The sequence below is a fragment of the Larimichthys crocea genome, chromosome IX, assembly GCF_000972845.2.
Source record: "Larimichthys crocea isolate SSNF chromosome IX, L_crocea_2.0, whole genome shotgun sequence".
In the NCBI taxonomy this organism is placed as follows: Eukaryota; Metazoa; Chordata; class Actinopteri; family Sciaenidae; genus Larimichthys; species Larimichthys crocea.
The window spans coordinates 1,396,397-1,412,760 of NC_040019.1; the positions used below are offsets into that span (position 1 = coordinate 1,396,397).

Genomic DNA, 16,364 nt, shown 5'->3' on the forward strand with positions numbered 1-16,364 from the left:
TGCTTGAATTTTTTGTGAAGTGCTTGAAAATGCTTGAAATTTGTGTGATGTCTATCTCAATAAACCAAGAGAAAACTAAAATGTTTCCTAAGCGGCTACGCGCTTGATCCGATGCCTTTACATGCAGAACTCAGTTATCATACTCGCTTGGTGTTCTGCTGAGAAATACACCACTCACAAGCTGAGAATACAAGCCAATTCACAATTAGTTAAAAATCAAAACAGTCAATCTACCACCATATGAAATAATGCTAATTAGACCCATATTATTATGCCATACAGTGGCACCGCTGCGCTTCCCTTGAATGCTTGAAGGTGCTTGAAAAGTGCTTGAAATTGTTCATGAAAAAGGTGTGGGAACCCTGTTTGTCCTAATTCTGTCCTGGGCTTTAACTATGTAAAAATAAAAAAGGAAACATCATCATCATTATTCAATGACGCATCCACCTTATTTATTGAAAAGAATCGGTTTCATCGATACTGGCCTGTATTTACTTAGTATTGGATCGATACCAAAATATGCAGTATGGCACACCACTAGTACGAATGACAGACATTCACCTGATCACAGGTCAGCTGAGTTTATGTTGTTTTAAACGTGTGATTTTTATTCTGCAGTGTTGCTCCGTAAAATGCATCAACATTTTAAATTTCCTCTGCTGTTATGTCAAAGCAGTTCAGGGTTTGTCACTCGGAGGCTGCCGTTGCTCCTCCTCCGGGCTCCTCCTCCTCCACCTCCTCCTCCGCCCTCCTCATTACTGATGCGGCCACCCAGCGGACACTTTGAAGTCTGCCTGATGTGATCAGTGAGCTGCTGAAGTCCGGAGCGGAGACACGCACACGCAGCAGCAGCAGCAGCAAAGTGAGGACGCTTCCTCCTCTCTCACACACACACACACACACACTTTGGATCTATAAAGTGTAAACACTGTGGTGCTTTTACGCACACACACACACACTCTCACACACACACTCTGTGGACTTTTTATGGAGGTGTTTGGAGTATGTCGGAGATGAAGATGCTTCAAACGGACTGACTCCGTCCTCTGGGACATTTAAGGACGTCCAGCTGTTTTTTATTATTTTTATTTGTTTAATGGGGACATAACTGCTGTGTGCATGGATTAAACTAAACACCACCTGGACTTAAAGTAACGCGCATCCACCTCTCCAAAAAAACAAACAAACAACAACAAAAAAAAGGCGCAGCGCCCTCTCTCCAATGAAATATCTCCCCGTTGCGGATCGACTAAGTAAGCGGATCGAGCTCAGTGAGACCAGCCGACAAACCAGTACCCGTCCCGGTGCTGTGGTCTCTTTGTTGACCCCTTTGGATCCACTTCGCCAAGCAAAGCGGCTTCCTATCCGAGTCATCAAGATGTTGACTGCGCACACAGGACACTTGCTACACCCGGAATATTTACAGCCTTTGACGTCCGCACCAGTGAGCATAGAGGTATGTGAAACATGATTTTAATGTCGCATACAGAGGGTTTACCTCAGCCTGCAGGGTGCTGGACATGTAAAATGTCATTTAGATTAAAAAAATATATGGGTCAGACAGATTGCATCATTTTTTTATCATCTTTACGCACTGAAGTTATGATAAATCATGTTTAAGTCCAACATTCAGTGAATGAGCAACTTTATCTGGACTAAAGATGCAGGGCTGCAGCTGATTTTCACAATTAATCATTTATACCTGAAATGTCTCAAAACAAAACAGCACTCAGAGCAACGTAATGTCTTTAAATGTCTCATTTTGTTCGACTAAAAAGTCCAGAACATCTCAAATATGATGTCATAACAGTGCAAGACAAAGAAAAACAAGTTTTTTGCTCAAAAAATTGCTGAAATTGTGAATCACTTGTTTAAAAAAAAGCAGTTTTAGTGCCTCCATTTGGATGCTGTGGATTCATATTTTCACTTATTGTGATTAATCTGGTTAATAACTGCTAATTAAATTAAAATTCAGTTGCAGATCAGGTGAGTGTGAGTGGTTTACAGGCCTACAGATGACCACAGAGGCATATTTTTGTTGCATTAAAGCTTAAACTTCTTCTTTTGTTCAACTAAAAAGCCTCAAAACACCTTAAATACTTTGTCACAACAATGTGAGACAAAGAAAAATGTGAATTTTCTTATTTAAGAAGCTGAAACTGGAGAGTATTTTGTATTTTTTTTTTTTTTGCATAGAAAATGGCTGAAATGATTAATCAGTTGTTAAAAAAAGCAGCTGGGGTTCATATTTTCTGTTATTTTGCAAACAAAGTGATTAATCTAGGTAATAATTGCTAATTATGTTAATTTATACAGTTTAGATTAGGTAAATATGAGTGGTTTACAGGCCTACAGATGACCACAGAGGCATATTTTTTTGTTGCATTAAAGCTAAAATGTCTCTGGGCAGAATAAAAATCACAGAGCTAATCAGAATCTATATTTTGTTTGTAGCTGGATGCCAAGAAGAGTCCGCTGGCCCTGCTGGCACAGACCTGCTCTCAGATCGGTAAACCAGATCCTCCGTCCTCCTCCTCCTCCTCCTCCTCCAAGCTGGGCTCCTCTTGCAGCAGTCAGGGGGACAAGGAGCCCAGCAGTCGGTCATCCGCCTCCAGCTTGAAGCTCGGGGAGCACCGCCCCTCCCTGGAGGACAAGTGTAGCTTCAAGCCGTACAACAAAGGCAGCGGAGACTGTCGCAGAGATGGAGTGACCAGCTCCAACAGCAGCAGCAGCAGCAGTGATAAAGTCGGGTTCAGGGTACCCAGCAATAATGTCACCTCTAACGGGAGTTCAACTACTGGCCAGCAGTCCGCCTATCCGCCCCACGCCGCTTCACCCAGCTCCAGGGCGAGCAGCAGCACCCCACCAGGACACACTCAGCAGCAGCCGCCTCACAAACAGAGCCAGTCTTCAGGTGGACAGTCCACGTCACACTCCCAGACTCTCCCGAATGGAGACTCTGCACACGAGCAGGGAAGTCCTACCAGCACCACCAGCAATAACAGTCACCCCAAAAAGGACGCTGACAAGATCAACTCGGACAGTCCTCACGACGCAAACTCCAGCCACGTCCGCGCCAGCACAAACTGCAGCAACGGCAGCTCCGACGACGGAGGTAAAGCTTCAGAGTCCGCCCAGCCGAGCCTCGGACCCGGACGCATTACGCCCATTTCTCCTTACAAGACGAGCCAGCCACTCTTCCCTCTGCCCTCCTCTAACATGGGCTACCACGGATCTGTAGTTGGGGCTTACGCCGGCTACCCGTCTCAGTTCGTCCCCGGGCTGGATCCGACAAAATCGAGCCTCGGCGTCGGAGGTATGGGAGTTCCCGGAAAGCACCCGAGCTCCAGCCCTCTCACGGGTGCCTCCCCTCCCTCCTTCATGCAAGGCTTATGCAGGGACCCCTACTGTCTTAGCTATCCGAGTGTGTCCCATCTGGGCGGAAGCAACTGCAACTCCTGCATCCACGACCCCTCTTCCACCCTCAAATCAAATTTCCCCTTGGTGTATCCATCCCACCCGCTCCACTCCCTCCACCAAAGCTCCCTATCGTCCAGCGTGACCTCCTCCCTCTCACATCCCCTCTACACGTACGGCTTCATGCTCCCCAACGACCCCCTGCCCCACGCCTGTAACTGGGTGTCCGCCGGCGGGCCCTGCGACAAACGTTTCACCACGTCAGAGGAGCTCCTGGCTCACCTCCGCACGCACACGGCGCTCCCCGTGGGGATGGACAGTAAGCTTTCCTCCTCTGGACCAGCCTCCTGCCACCTTCACCTCCCACACCAGAGCAGTCCAGGCTCCATGCCCAGCTCCCTCTCCCTCAGGGCTCCCCCCAGCCTGGGTTTAGCTCGCTATCACCCCTACAGTAAAGTCCACCTTCCCCCTGGACCGTCCTCCCTGTCCCTGCACTCTCTGCCCACCACAGGCCCGTACTACCCTCATTACGCCCTCTACAGTCAAAGACTCGGATCTGCATCCGCTCTGGGCTACCAGTGATACACCATCTACTCCTATGTTTAAAGGAATGGGTCGACATTTTGGGAAGTAGGCTCAGTCGCTTTCTGGCCCGGGGTTAAGACGCTTAGCTTAGCTTAGCACAAACACTGGAAACCAATGGAAACTGCTAGCCAGTTTTCAGGCAACAAGATTTAGCAAGTTGGAAGTCCTAGCCAAGAAATATACCTCACCTCACCAGCTATATATTAAACAATGTGTTGAGGTACTGGTCTGCAGATCTTGTTGCTCCTAGACAGAACCAGGCTAGCAGTTTCCCTCTGTTTCCAGTGTTTGTGCTAAGCTAAGCTAATCGCCTCCCGCCCTTAGCCTTTTAATATAACAGAAACATTAAAAAGTGGTGGGGGTTTTTTCTCACCTAACTCACCACCAGAAAGCCAATAAGCATATTTTAAAAACAGACTGACCACACTCCAGCTCTGCTTAGCTTAGCTTAGCTTAGCTTAGCTTAGCTTAGCACAAATGCTGGAAACAGGGGGAAACAGCTAGCCAGTTTCCAGGCAACAAAGATTTCGCCAGCCAAGAAACATACCAACCCAAAACCAGCTACATATTCAACAAACATGATATAGTGTGGTCGAGAGATCTTGTTGTTTGTTTTCAACAGAGCCAGGCTAGCAGTTTCCCCCTGTTTACAGTCTTTATGCTAAGCTAAGCTAATCACCTCCCGCCAGAAAGCCAGTGAGCTTATTTTTCCCACCCCCAAAATATCGATCCATAACTTTAAGTTTGTACTTAATTGCGGCAAGTTGCTGCTCCCCTCTAACTTTAAACTGGGTTCACGTGGGAACTACGACGGAAGTGCAAGTCCTGGATTTTGACTTGAGTGCATCTTCACACTTTTTTTTCTTTCCACATTATATTTGAGATTTTCTAATCAGGCTCCACTCCGCTAAAGATCAGAGGACACATGTGGCATCTTGCATGTCTGCACATTGTCCCCATTGGATACTTTTTTTTTTTTTTTTTCTTGCAACAGCAGACATGACTGCCCCCCCTTTGGTGACTTGTTGCCGCCCCATGGGCTCGGCAAACATTGACGGTTTTGGACGCTGTGTGATAGCACTTGGGATGTTCAGGGTTCTCTCTCTGCGAATGACGATGATTTAAGTGCAGGAAATATCTGTAGTGGTGCGGCAGGGATGGCAATAAGCTGCCGCTGTGGACTGATAGAGGTAAAAATCGGGCCCCTTGCAAGAGATGCATGTAAGCTTGACACAGCGTACACGCTTAACTGTTTATTCAGCCCCATCAGTTTGTGATGATTTGTTTTTGGATCCTTATGTTCTGTTTATTCCTACTGAGAAAGTTGTATTTATTTTTTAAACCCGGGGAATCTGGCTTTCATGTTTTTCCATATAAATCTATTCTCATTTTACAATCCTCTCTGAGCAGACATGTGGGAAGCCAGATGACAGATGTTGGAGAACGATGAATGTTGAAGATCACATCTCTCTCTTTCTCTTTGAACTCGTCAGCTTTTTTGATTTTTTTTTTCTTCTTTTTTTAATTTCCACAGCAAATCAATAATAATAATAATAAAGAAAAGAAAAAGAAAAGAAATGAGATGTGATATTTTTTGTAAAAATTGGATTACCCTGTGGTGGTGTCCAGTTAAAAGTGGAGGTCATATTTTGTTAAAATAAATCACACTGAAGATGTTTATCCTGTTGTCTTCATTTCTCTGGTTCCGGTCGGTCTTTCTTTGGGTTGAATGATTAACACAGATTCGTGGAGGTTAATCTCTTGCACTTTATTTGACCTTTTCTCATTGAAATCAGTGGAGAGGACACAATCTGATGCACTTACAACAACAATAAAAAAACATGGTATGTACACGCCCATGTCAGAAAATATCACCTACATATAGGGGCAACTAACATGGTAAAGGTTCCTGGTTCCAATCCCCTGACTTTGGGACCTTTTGGTGTTGACTTTGATGGGTTTTCTCCAAAGACGTGCATCTTACAGCACCGTTGAGTGACCCTGCTTATTGAAAATGGATGAATGGATCGCCTAAATGTTTTCTGATATACCTTTAGGGTTTTAAAACACGGTGTATAAACTCTCAACCCGAAAAAATATCACCTAAATATAGGGGCAACATGTGTGCCTCACAAGCATGGAGAAGGTTTCTGGTTCTTCTTGGTTCAGTTGGGGTCTTTGGTGTGCAGTTTGCATGTTCTCCTGTTAGTTCCTCCCACAGTTCAAAGACATGCAGGTTAATTGGTGACTCTAAATTACCTGTAGGTAGTATGAGATGATCCAAAACGTGGCGACTCATCTGGCTCTACCTGTAGCTACACACATTAAATTGAAATCCTGAATGTTTGCCTACAAAGTGGTCTCCGCTCCTGCACCCATCTACTTGAATGTCCTCATATGGACATGGTACGTACACTCTTATGGGAAATTACAAGAACTATCACCTAAATATAGCGGTGACACGTGATGCATTGCCTCACAAGCATGGGGAGGGGGGTTCCTAGTTTGAATCCCAAAGGCTTGGGGCCTTTCTGTATAAAGTTTGCATGGGCTATTTGGACTTATTCAGGGTGTATCCCACCTTTTACCCAGTGTCAGCTGGGATCGACTCAAGCCCGAGCCACTCCGCCACCCTGGTTATTAAAAATGGATGTATGGATCACTGTTTAGGGTGTTAACTTCTCTGTCAGCTCTCTTTCTGTTGCTTTCCGCATGAACAAACCACTTCAAACGTCTTCCAGGACAAACTATTTAAACCGCATCGCGTCTACGAAGGCCTGTTTTCACTCCACCTTCAAGTGTGGCCATCTATAAACACTTTTCAACGACGTACAAACTCGTTCTGATGGAGTATATCTCGGCCCCTCGGGGTGGGAAAAAGAAGTGAAGTATTGAAAGAAAGATGTAAACTTGTGTCAGCCTGGCTTTTTGATGCTGAGTGGATTTGTACCAGTGGCTATTTTTACTGCGAAAGAATCACATGATTGATGACTTTGAGGTGTGCTTTACTTCCTCTAATTTTTCACGGTGTCGACAGCAGCTTACGAGCAGACCACAGGGAAACAGCTCACATTCCTCCGTCCTGCAGTAAAACGCAGTGTCACCTTAAAGCAACAGCATCCTGTTTTTTAACAGCTCAACGATAATAAGCGTCCGAGCCGCTTCCTGTATGTAGATGAAGCCTTGACAAGATTTAGGAGGTTGTAGCACCCAGCCAAGAAAAGTAACACCTCACCCCACCGGCTACATATTAAACAAACATGATATAATATGGTTGAGAGATCTTGTTGCCCTTGGACGGAGCCAGGCTAGCTGTTTCCCCCCATTTCCAGTCTTTGTGCTAAGCTAAGCTAATAACCTCCCGCCTGTAGCCTTTAAATTCAACACACATTTTCTCATCTAACTCACCACCAGAAAACCAATATGCATATTTTGAAAATAGACCGTCCATACTCTAGCTTAGCCTAATAACCTCCCGCCTGTAGCCTTTAAATTCAACACACATTTTCTCATCTAACTCACCACCAGAAAACCAATATGCATATTTTGAAAATAGACCGTCCATACTCTAGCTTAGCCTAGCTTAGCTTAGCTTAGCTTAGCACAAAGACTGGAAACAGGGGGAAACTGCTAGCTAGTTTCAAGGCAACAATTTCGGAAGTCGTAGCTGCCAGCCAAGAAATATACTGGCCCATAACACTTCACCTCACCAGCTACATATTAAACAAACATGGTATAACATGGCTTGTTGCCGTTGGATGGAGCCAGGCTAGCTGTTTCCCCCCATTTCCAGTCTTTGTGCTAAGCTAAGCTAATAACCTCCCGCCTGTAGCCTTTAAATTAAACACACATTTTCTCATCTAACTCACCACCAGAAAACCAATATGCATATTTTGAAAATATACCGTTCATACTCTAGCTTAGCTTAGCTTAGCTTAGCACAAAGACTGGAAACAGGTGGAAACTGCTAGCTAGTTTCAAGGCAACAATTTCGGAAGTCGTAGCTGCCAGCCAAGAAATATACTGGCCCATAACACTTCACCTCACCAGCTACATATTAAACAAACATGGTATAACATGGCTTGTTGCCGTTGGACGGAGCCAGGCTAGCTGTTTCCCCCCATTTCCAGTCTTTGTGCTAAGCTAAGCTAATTGCCTCCTGCCTGTAGCCATTAAATTCAACACACATTTTCTCATCTAACTCACCACCAGAAAACCAATATGCATATTTTGAAAATAGACTCACACTCTAGCTTAGCTTAGCTTAGCTTAGCTTAGCACAAAGACTGGAAACAGGTGGAAACTGCTAGCTAGTTTCAAGGCAACAAGATTTAGGAAGTCGTAGCTCCCAGCCAAGAAATATACCGGCCCATAACACTTCACCTCACCAGCTACATTTTAAACAAACATGGTATAACATGGCTTTTTGCCGTTGGACGGAGCCAGGCTAGCTGTTTCCCCCCATTTCCAGTCTTTGTGCTAAGCTAAGCTAATAACCTCCCGCCTGTAGCCTTTAAATTCAACACACATTTTCTCATCTAACTCACCACCAGAAAACCAAAATGCATATTTTGAAAATAGACTGTCCATACTCTAGCTTAGCTTAGCCTAGCTTAGCTTAGCTTAGCTTAGCACAAAGACTGCAAACAGGGGGAAACTGCTAGCTAGTTTCAAGGCAACAATTTCAGAAGTCGTAACTGCCAGCCAAGAAATATACCGGCCCATAACACTTCACCTCACCAGCTACATTTTAAACAAACATGGTATAACATGGCTTGTTGCCATTGGACGGAGCCAGGCTAGCTGTTTCCCATAGTTTCCAGTCTTTGTGCTAAGCTAAGCTAATCACCTCCCGCCTGCAGCCTTCAAATTTAACACACAGTTACAAAAGTGATATTTTTCCCCCCCTCATCTAACTCACCGCCAGAAAGCCAGTAAGCATATTTTAAAAATAGACTGAGTACACACTCTCTTAGCTTAGCTTAGCAAAAATGCTGGAAACCGGGGGAAACCGCTAACCAGTTGTAGCTCCCAGCCAAGAAATATACCAGCCCGTAACACCTCACCTCACCAACTACATATTAAACAAACATTATATAACATGTTGGGGTAGTGGTCGGCAGATCTTGTTGACGTTGGATGGAGCCAGGCTAGCAGTTTCCCTCTGTTTCCAGTGTTTGTGCTAAGCTAAGCTAATCGCCTCCCGCCCTTAGCCTTTTAATATAACAGACACATAAAAAAAGTGGTGTTTTTTTTCCCCCATCTAACTCACCACCAAAAAGCCAATAAGCATATTTTAAAAATAGACTGACCACACTCCAGCTTAGCTTAGCTTAGCTTAGCACAAATGCTGGAAACAGGGGGAAACAGCTAGCCAGTTTCCAGGCAACAAAGATTTCCGAAGTTATAGCTCCCAGCCAAGAAACATACCAACCAAAAACACCTCATAATAAACAAACATGATATAGTGTGTTAGAGAGATCTTGTTGTTGTTTTCAACAGAGCCAGGCTAGCAGTTTCCCCCTGTTTACAGTCTTTATGCTAAGCTAAGCTAATCACCTCCCGCCAGAAAGCCAGTGAGATTATTTCTGTCTCCGTTAAAGCGTCCTGTTTTTCTAAAAGCTCAAAAAAATGGATGGGCAGATCAGATTGTACTCTATACACACTGTACAATGCTGATAAGCATCACAGCCGCTTCCCACATGTGTGTTCAAGAGGAAGCCCTGACAAGTCGCTCGAGTTACCACGGACTGCCGCGTGATCGGCGGCGATAATATGCCATTTCCTAGCAACATGACACTGTGACACCCCTCGGCGAAGTATAGATGACCCATGCTGGTCACTCACAGCTCTGACAAGGGGACCCACCGGGGTCAAAAACAGCCTGTCCTCGCTGTAACAAGAGCAAGCGCTCCTGTTTCAGAGCTCTGAGATGATGTTATGGGCCCCCGTCTGAGTTCGGCGGGAGGGCACGAGATCCCTCTCGAGGAAGGAGGTTTCACGTTGCCAGATATGTCCCAGAAAAGAGAGACACACTTTAACTTTATTAAGTCTAAGTAAAATTAGTTGGCTGCTCGTGCTCACAAGTCTTTGAGAATAAAAATCTGTGCGGGAGAGATGGTTTTCCACATTTCCTGGATGGATTTCACTGCACTTTTGCTTTTCAAGTATTTCCAGTCAGATGTTGTTTACTGTGACAAAAGTGCAGCAGGGGGGAGGGTGAGTAGTGTTGGACTGGGATGCCACCTATTGGTGATCACTGAAACCAGTTTAATGAAGAGGGAGTTTATTCACGTGGTTTGTCCTGATAAAGTTTAATAAATTAAAGTGATATTTAGGGAATGTTTTTAACATTTAATTTAATTTTATTATTTCCATGTGAAATAATCCATAGTTTAATGAATACCACCACCTGTCAATCAAAGCGTCCACGCTCTTAATCCTGCATAACTTTAAGCCTTAATATAATCTGAACAGGTGAGTTGTATATAAATTCACCCTCAGTACAGTTGTCATGAACGGGGAAATTAGCTACAGAGACCAAAACTGTTTTTTGTACCAGGCTGTAAACATGTTTATTTCTGCTGTGAAGTTGGACATTTGGACATGGGGACTTATGGAGACTGACTCACTTCTGGAGCCAGCCTCAAGTGGACGTTTGAGGGAACTGCGTAATTTCAGTATGCTTTTGTTTATTATGACCTGCTGGTTTAAATATTACTACATATTTTGAGTGGTAAACTACAGATATCGTAGTAAACTAAAAACACATTTGGTGAAATGTTGACTGACTTTTAACGGAGTGTTTCCGAAGTCTCATTTTAAAATAAAAGACCAACGGATGCAGCAAGGAAACATCCAGACTTTAACTCTCCATCTCCATAGGTTTATTTAATGCTACTTTAACATGGGGACATTTGGAGACTCACTTTTGGAGCCAGTGGTTGCTTGAGGAACACTTCCACGGAGGTTGCCGCTTGTTTTGGACGCACATTTCTACATTGTTTAGGTTTAAATTGAGCCATTAATTGCACAAATTCAGTGATGTTGTTATTTTGAGATGTTGTTTGATTATTGTGATGCAATTCTGGTCTTTTCCCTCCTTCTTATGAAACAGTTCAGCTGAAGTCATGCTGTTTTCCATCCGTTATATTAGCTTCACACTTCATAGAGGCCCCAACGCACCCGATGAACAAAACTGAGGGACAAAATGTCCTCCTCAAAGACGACTTACTCACCATTCCCACCCACGTTCCACCCCCTTAAAGTCAACCAGAGGATTCATCCTTCACTTCACAGAACAACTTTCCTAATATCTTTGGTTGCCACAGCTCCTTTTTTTTTTTTTTTAGAGTGGAGGACATGTTTTCTCTGGGTATTGTTCTTGGAGATGAGGGCTCGCCTCCCTGGTTGGTCTGAGTGAGTCCAGGGTGCCGCTTGACAGCCCGGGTGATTAATGATGACAGACTGCGGAGCTGCTCCTTCATCACACGACAAGGTTTTAACCTCTGTTAGCCTGAAATCAGTGCGAGAAAAGAAACAACATGCGTGTCTGGCTAACTAGCTCACTGCCTGTAGTAGTAACCACACGCCACTTTCTTGTTTAGGTAGTGAGCTAGTTAGCATGTCTGGCTAACTAGCTCACTACCTACAGTAGTAACCACATGTCACTTTGTAGCTTAGGTAGTGAACTCGTTAGCAGGTCTGGCTAACGAGTTGACAACCTACAGTAGAAACCTAGCTAACTAGCTCACTGTCTACAGCATTAACCACTCATAACTTCCTAGCTTAGGTTGTTATGTCTGGCTAACTAGCTTAGCAACCATGTATCACTTCCTAGCTTTGGTACTGAGCTAGTTAGCATGTCTGGCTAACTAGCTTATTAAAATAGTAACCACACGTCGCTTTGTAGCTTAGGTAGCGAGCTAGTTAGCATGTCTGGCTAACTAGCTTACTAGCTACAATGGTAACCATGTATCACTTCCTAGCTTAGGTAGCAAGCTAGTTAGCATGTCTGGCTAACTAGCTCACTGCCTATAGTATTAACCACATGTCACTTTGTAGCTTAGGTAGTAAGCTAGTTAGCATGTCTGGCTAACTAGCTCACTGCCTACAGCATTAACCACTCAAAACTTCCTAGCTTAGGTTGTTATGTCTGGCTAACTAGCTTAGTAACCACGTGTTTCTAGCTCAGGTAGTGAGCTAGTTAGCATGTCTGGCTAACTAGCTACAATGGTAACCATGTACCACTTCCTAGCTTAGATAGCATAGCATAGCATGTCTGCTAACTAGCTTACTAGCTACAATAGTAACCACACGTCACTTTGTAGCTTAGGTAGCGAGCTAGTTAACATGTCTGGCTAACTAGCTTACTAGCTACAGTATTAACCACTCATAACTTCCTGGCTTAGGTTGTTATGTCTGGCTAACTAGCTTACTAGCTACAATGGTAACCATGTATCACTTCCTAGCTTAGGTAGCAAGCTAGTTAGCATGTCTGGCTAACTAGCTCACTGCCTTTAGTATTAATCACATGTCACTTTCTTGTTCAGGTAGTAAGCTAGTTAGCATGTCTGGCTAACTAGCTTACTAGCTGCAGTAGTAACCACGTATCACTTCCTAGCTTAGGTAGCAAGCTAGTTAGCATGTCTGGCTAACTAGCTCACTACCTACAGTAGTAACCACACGTCACTTTGTAGCTTAGGTAGCAAGCTAGTTAGCATGTTTGGCTAACTAGCTTACTAGCTACAGTAGTAACGACACGTCACTTTGTAGCTTAGGTAGTGAGCTAGTTAGCATGTCTAGCGAGCTAGTTAGCATGTCTAGCGAGCTAGTTAGCATGTCTGGCTAACTAGCTTACTAGCTACAATAGTAACGACACGTCACTTTGTAGCTTAGGTAGCGAACTAGTTAGAATGTCTGGCTTTGTAGCTTATGTTTCCTCACTCAAAAACACAGGATTAAAAAGTGTAAATAATAAATTAAAGTGTGTTTATCTGCTTTAACTAAACTGAAATTGTTAGCCTGTCTGGCTAACTAGCTCAGGGTGCAGCTTTGACAGCCTGGATGATGAATGATGACACGACGACGTTTTAACCTGAAATCAGCGCGAGAGAAGAAGAGGCGGCGAGATCGTCGCTAAAATCATTAAGCCGCTCACAAATCGCGAACATCTGCCTCGATGCTTCTTCTTCTTCTTCTTCCTCCTCCCGGATTGTCTGCGGGTTACAGATAGCAGACTTGCGCGCTTCCCAGAAATAGACTTTTTCATTTTGTCTTCTCTCCAACTTTATCACTTCATCCATCATCCGACTATGTGGGCTTTTCAAGTGGTCCAAAAATAAAGAGGACACAGATGTCAAGCCATGCAATACTGATGTTTCTAAACCGCCATAAACCCATAACTTACATCCACCCACAGACCACGGGGAGAGAGCGAAACACACGAAAACTTTCACAAAAATCAGCGCTGCACACTTTATTCACGGTGCTTCTATGTTAAATTACCCTCATCCAACAATAAATTAAGTCTGCACTTGAGCTGCAGGTATTTTTATATTTAAAAAAAAGAAATAAAAAAACAGATCCCACCTCGTCCAAACCGTCGACGGAGGGAGTTTAGTGGTGTACAAGAGGGCAAACGCAATTATGGTTTCTTTGCTAATGTGCATGGCCCCAGCTGGTTTTGATCTGGCGGCGCTCTGAGGGCTCCTAAGCTCGGTTGTCAGCTCTCATGCATCACAGACCCGGTGCTTAAAGGAAAAACGTGCTTTGGCAGCGACCATCGGAGAGGCCCGGAGGCCAGCGGGTGCTGGTGGGTTAGCCACATGCATGAGGGCGGGGGGAGAGAGCGGGGTGACACCACCACCTCCACCTCCACCACCTCCACCACCATCATCCCCTGCCTTCCGCATCTGGATCCTCACGGTCACATTCTCTCATTCCTCGCGGTTTCTTTCACCCTCTTCATGAATGTAACCGCCGTAATTGGCCAGCGTGACCCCAGAGCAGACGCCACGCCACGCCACAGACTTGGGAGGTCAAAGACGAGAGAGAGAAATCCAAAATACACACACACACACACAAAGAAAAAGAAAAAAGTACAAAGCAGAGCGGAGAGAGAGAGAGAAAAGAGAGAGAAAAGAGATGCTCGTATGGAAATAAGCAGACATGATTACTCAAATACAGTCATTAAGGAGGAAATGTTGTTTTTCAGGCTGTCAGGATGATTAATGAGGGACAGCAAATCCACTCAAACGCTGTTGTTTAGTCTAACCAGCGGACCTGATCTCTGCCACTAACGTAGAACAGACAGGATGTGTGTGTGTGTGTGTGTGTGTGTGTGTGTGTGTGTGTGTGTGTGTGTGTGTGTTGAATCAGTAAAAAGTGTCGAAAGCTAAAAAGAAAAAAAAAGTTACAAGGGAAAGCTGAGTAAGGTGCTATGATTGTGTTGTAGCCTGAACTGATTACTGTGTGTCATTCAAGTGATAATTAGTAATAATTAATTAAGAGACCAAGACTAGCCCCCAAAAGTGTAAATAATACGTTAAAACTAGTGTGTTTATATGCTATAACATAAGCTGTCATTGTTAGCATGCCTGGCTAACTAGCTCAGGGTGTAGCTTGTTAGCTTCTCTGGCTAACTACCTAAGCTCATTTCCTAGCTTAGTAAGCTAGTTATCATGCCTGGCTAGTTGGTTTACTACCTACATTAGTAACCACGCTTCATTTCCTAGCTAAGGTAGTAAGCTAGTTAGCATGACTGGCTAACTAGCTTACTAGCTACAGTATTAACCACTCATAACTTCCTAGCTTAGGTTGCTAGCATGTCTGGCTAACTAGCTTAATACCCACAGTAGTAACCACGCTTCATTTCCTAGCCTGGGAGCAAGCTAATTAGCATGTAGAGCTAACTACTAAAATAGTAACCACGCGTCACTTCCTAGCTTAGGTAGTGCGCTAGTTAGCATGTCTGACTAACTAGCTCACTGCCTATAGTAGTAACCACATGTCACTTTCTAGTTTAGGTTGTAAGCTAGTTAGCATGTCTGGCTAACTAGCTTACTACCTACAGTATTAACCACACTTCATTTTCTAGCTTGTTGAGCTTGTTAGCTTCTCTGGCTAAAAGGTTCACTACCCACAGTAGTAAATACGCTTCATTTCCTACCTTGGTGAGCTTGTTAGCATGTCTGGCTAACTAGCTTACTACCTACAGTAGTAACCACATGTTGGTTTCTAGCTTGGTGAGCTTGTTAGCTTCTCTGGCTAACTGGTTTACCCACAGTAGTAACCACACTTCATTTCCTAGCTTGGTAGCAAGCTAGTTAGCATGTCTGGCTAACTAGCTTACATTTCCTAAATCAAAAAATCAAATATTAAAAGTGTAAATAATAGATTAACTACTACTTTTTATCTGCTTAGTTAGTAACCAAGAGCCACTTCCTGGCTTAGGTAGCACAAAAAACTCAAAATTATAGCTAGCACTTAGCAATTAGCAGTTAGCACTGTTAGCTTACTATCAGTAGTAACCACACGCCACGTCCCAGCTTAGGTAGCAAGCTAGTTAGCATGTCTGGTTAACAGGCTAAATGTCTTATTTCTCTATATCTATTAATATAGTTTTTTGTGGATACAGGTTATGCCACTGTGTAGTGTTTCCCACTTTATGCTAACGTTAGCAGCTCTGTCCTGCTGTAAGATGGCTAACTCCAGTCAAATTCATTACCCGAGACATCTGTACACTTGCCAAACACATTCCTTTGTCCTCATCCAAACCCTTTTTCTCTTAAAACATTGAAATGGAAACTGATGTTAAAAAAAAAATACAAATATTAAAGCATAAATCTAACCTCTGTCTTGCTTGTTCCAAGCATGTAAGCTAACGTTAAGCAGTCAATCAGACATACTTAAAATATTATAATGTTTCTTTATTCCCATGTCTTTTTCATAAATCATAACTAGTTAACATGCTGACTTTTGCCTGGAAAATGTAGTTTTAGCTTCAGTCTTTCAGGTAAGCTTAATTAGTTCATCTAGCTACAGCTAGAAATCAAGGAATCAAGGATTTAAATATTCAAATATAAGAATTTATGTGGTGAAACTGTCACCATATATCATATATATCATATATCATACTGGGGTTTAGTAAACTATATAAAGTTAGGTTAAAAATGGCAAGTGTTTCCTGTAATTTTAAATATATGTCAGTTTCTGAGCAGCCTAAGACATGTTGTTTTTCTGGTTTCTCTCTCACGCGTACCACATTTATTTAAAATAAATTTTATTCTGTCACTGATCACCTGGTGTGCAGGTTTCACAAATATCCAACAAAATTAGCCTTCGCTGTGATTTTTCCAGCC

The 16,364-nt window shown here is 43.6% G+C and overlaps 1 protein-coding gene across 1 annotated transcript; it reads left to right on the forward strand.

The window, feature by feature from the left end:
* The first annotated feature begins 742 nt into the window (after nucleotides 1-742).
* Nucleotides 743-5,680, forward strand: LOC104939342 (zinc finger protein 703). The gene is made up of 2 exons (XM_010755870.3): nucleotides 743-1,456; nucleotides 2,455-5,680. Exons 1-2 carry the CDS (start codon nucleotides 1,223-1,225, stop codon nucleotides 3,997-3,999), a joined length of 1,779 nt encoding a protein of 592 aa, XP_010754172.2. The 5' UTR covers nucleotides 743-1,222; the 3' UTR covers nucleotides 4,000-5,680.
* Nucleotides 5,681-16,364: the final 10,684 nt, after the last annotated feature.

Coding starts and splice junctions, on each gene's coding strand:
- LOC104939342 (XM_010755870.3), top strand. CDS start 1,223: ATGAAATATCTCCCCGTTGCGGATCGACTAAGTAAGCGGATCGAGCTC. Junction 1,457..2,454: donor CCGCACCAGTGAGCATAGAG/GTATGTGAAACA, acceptor TTTTGTTTGTAG/CTGGATGCCAAGAAGAGTCC.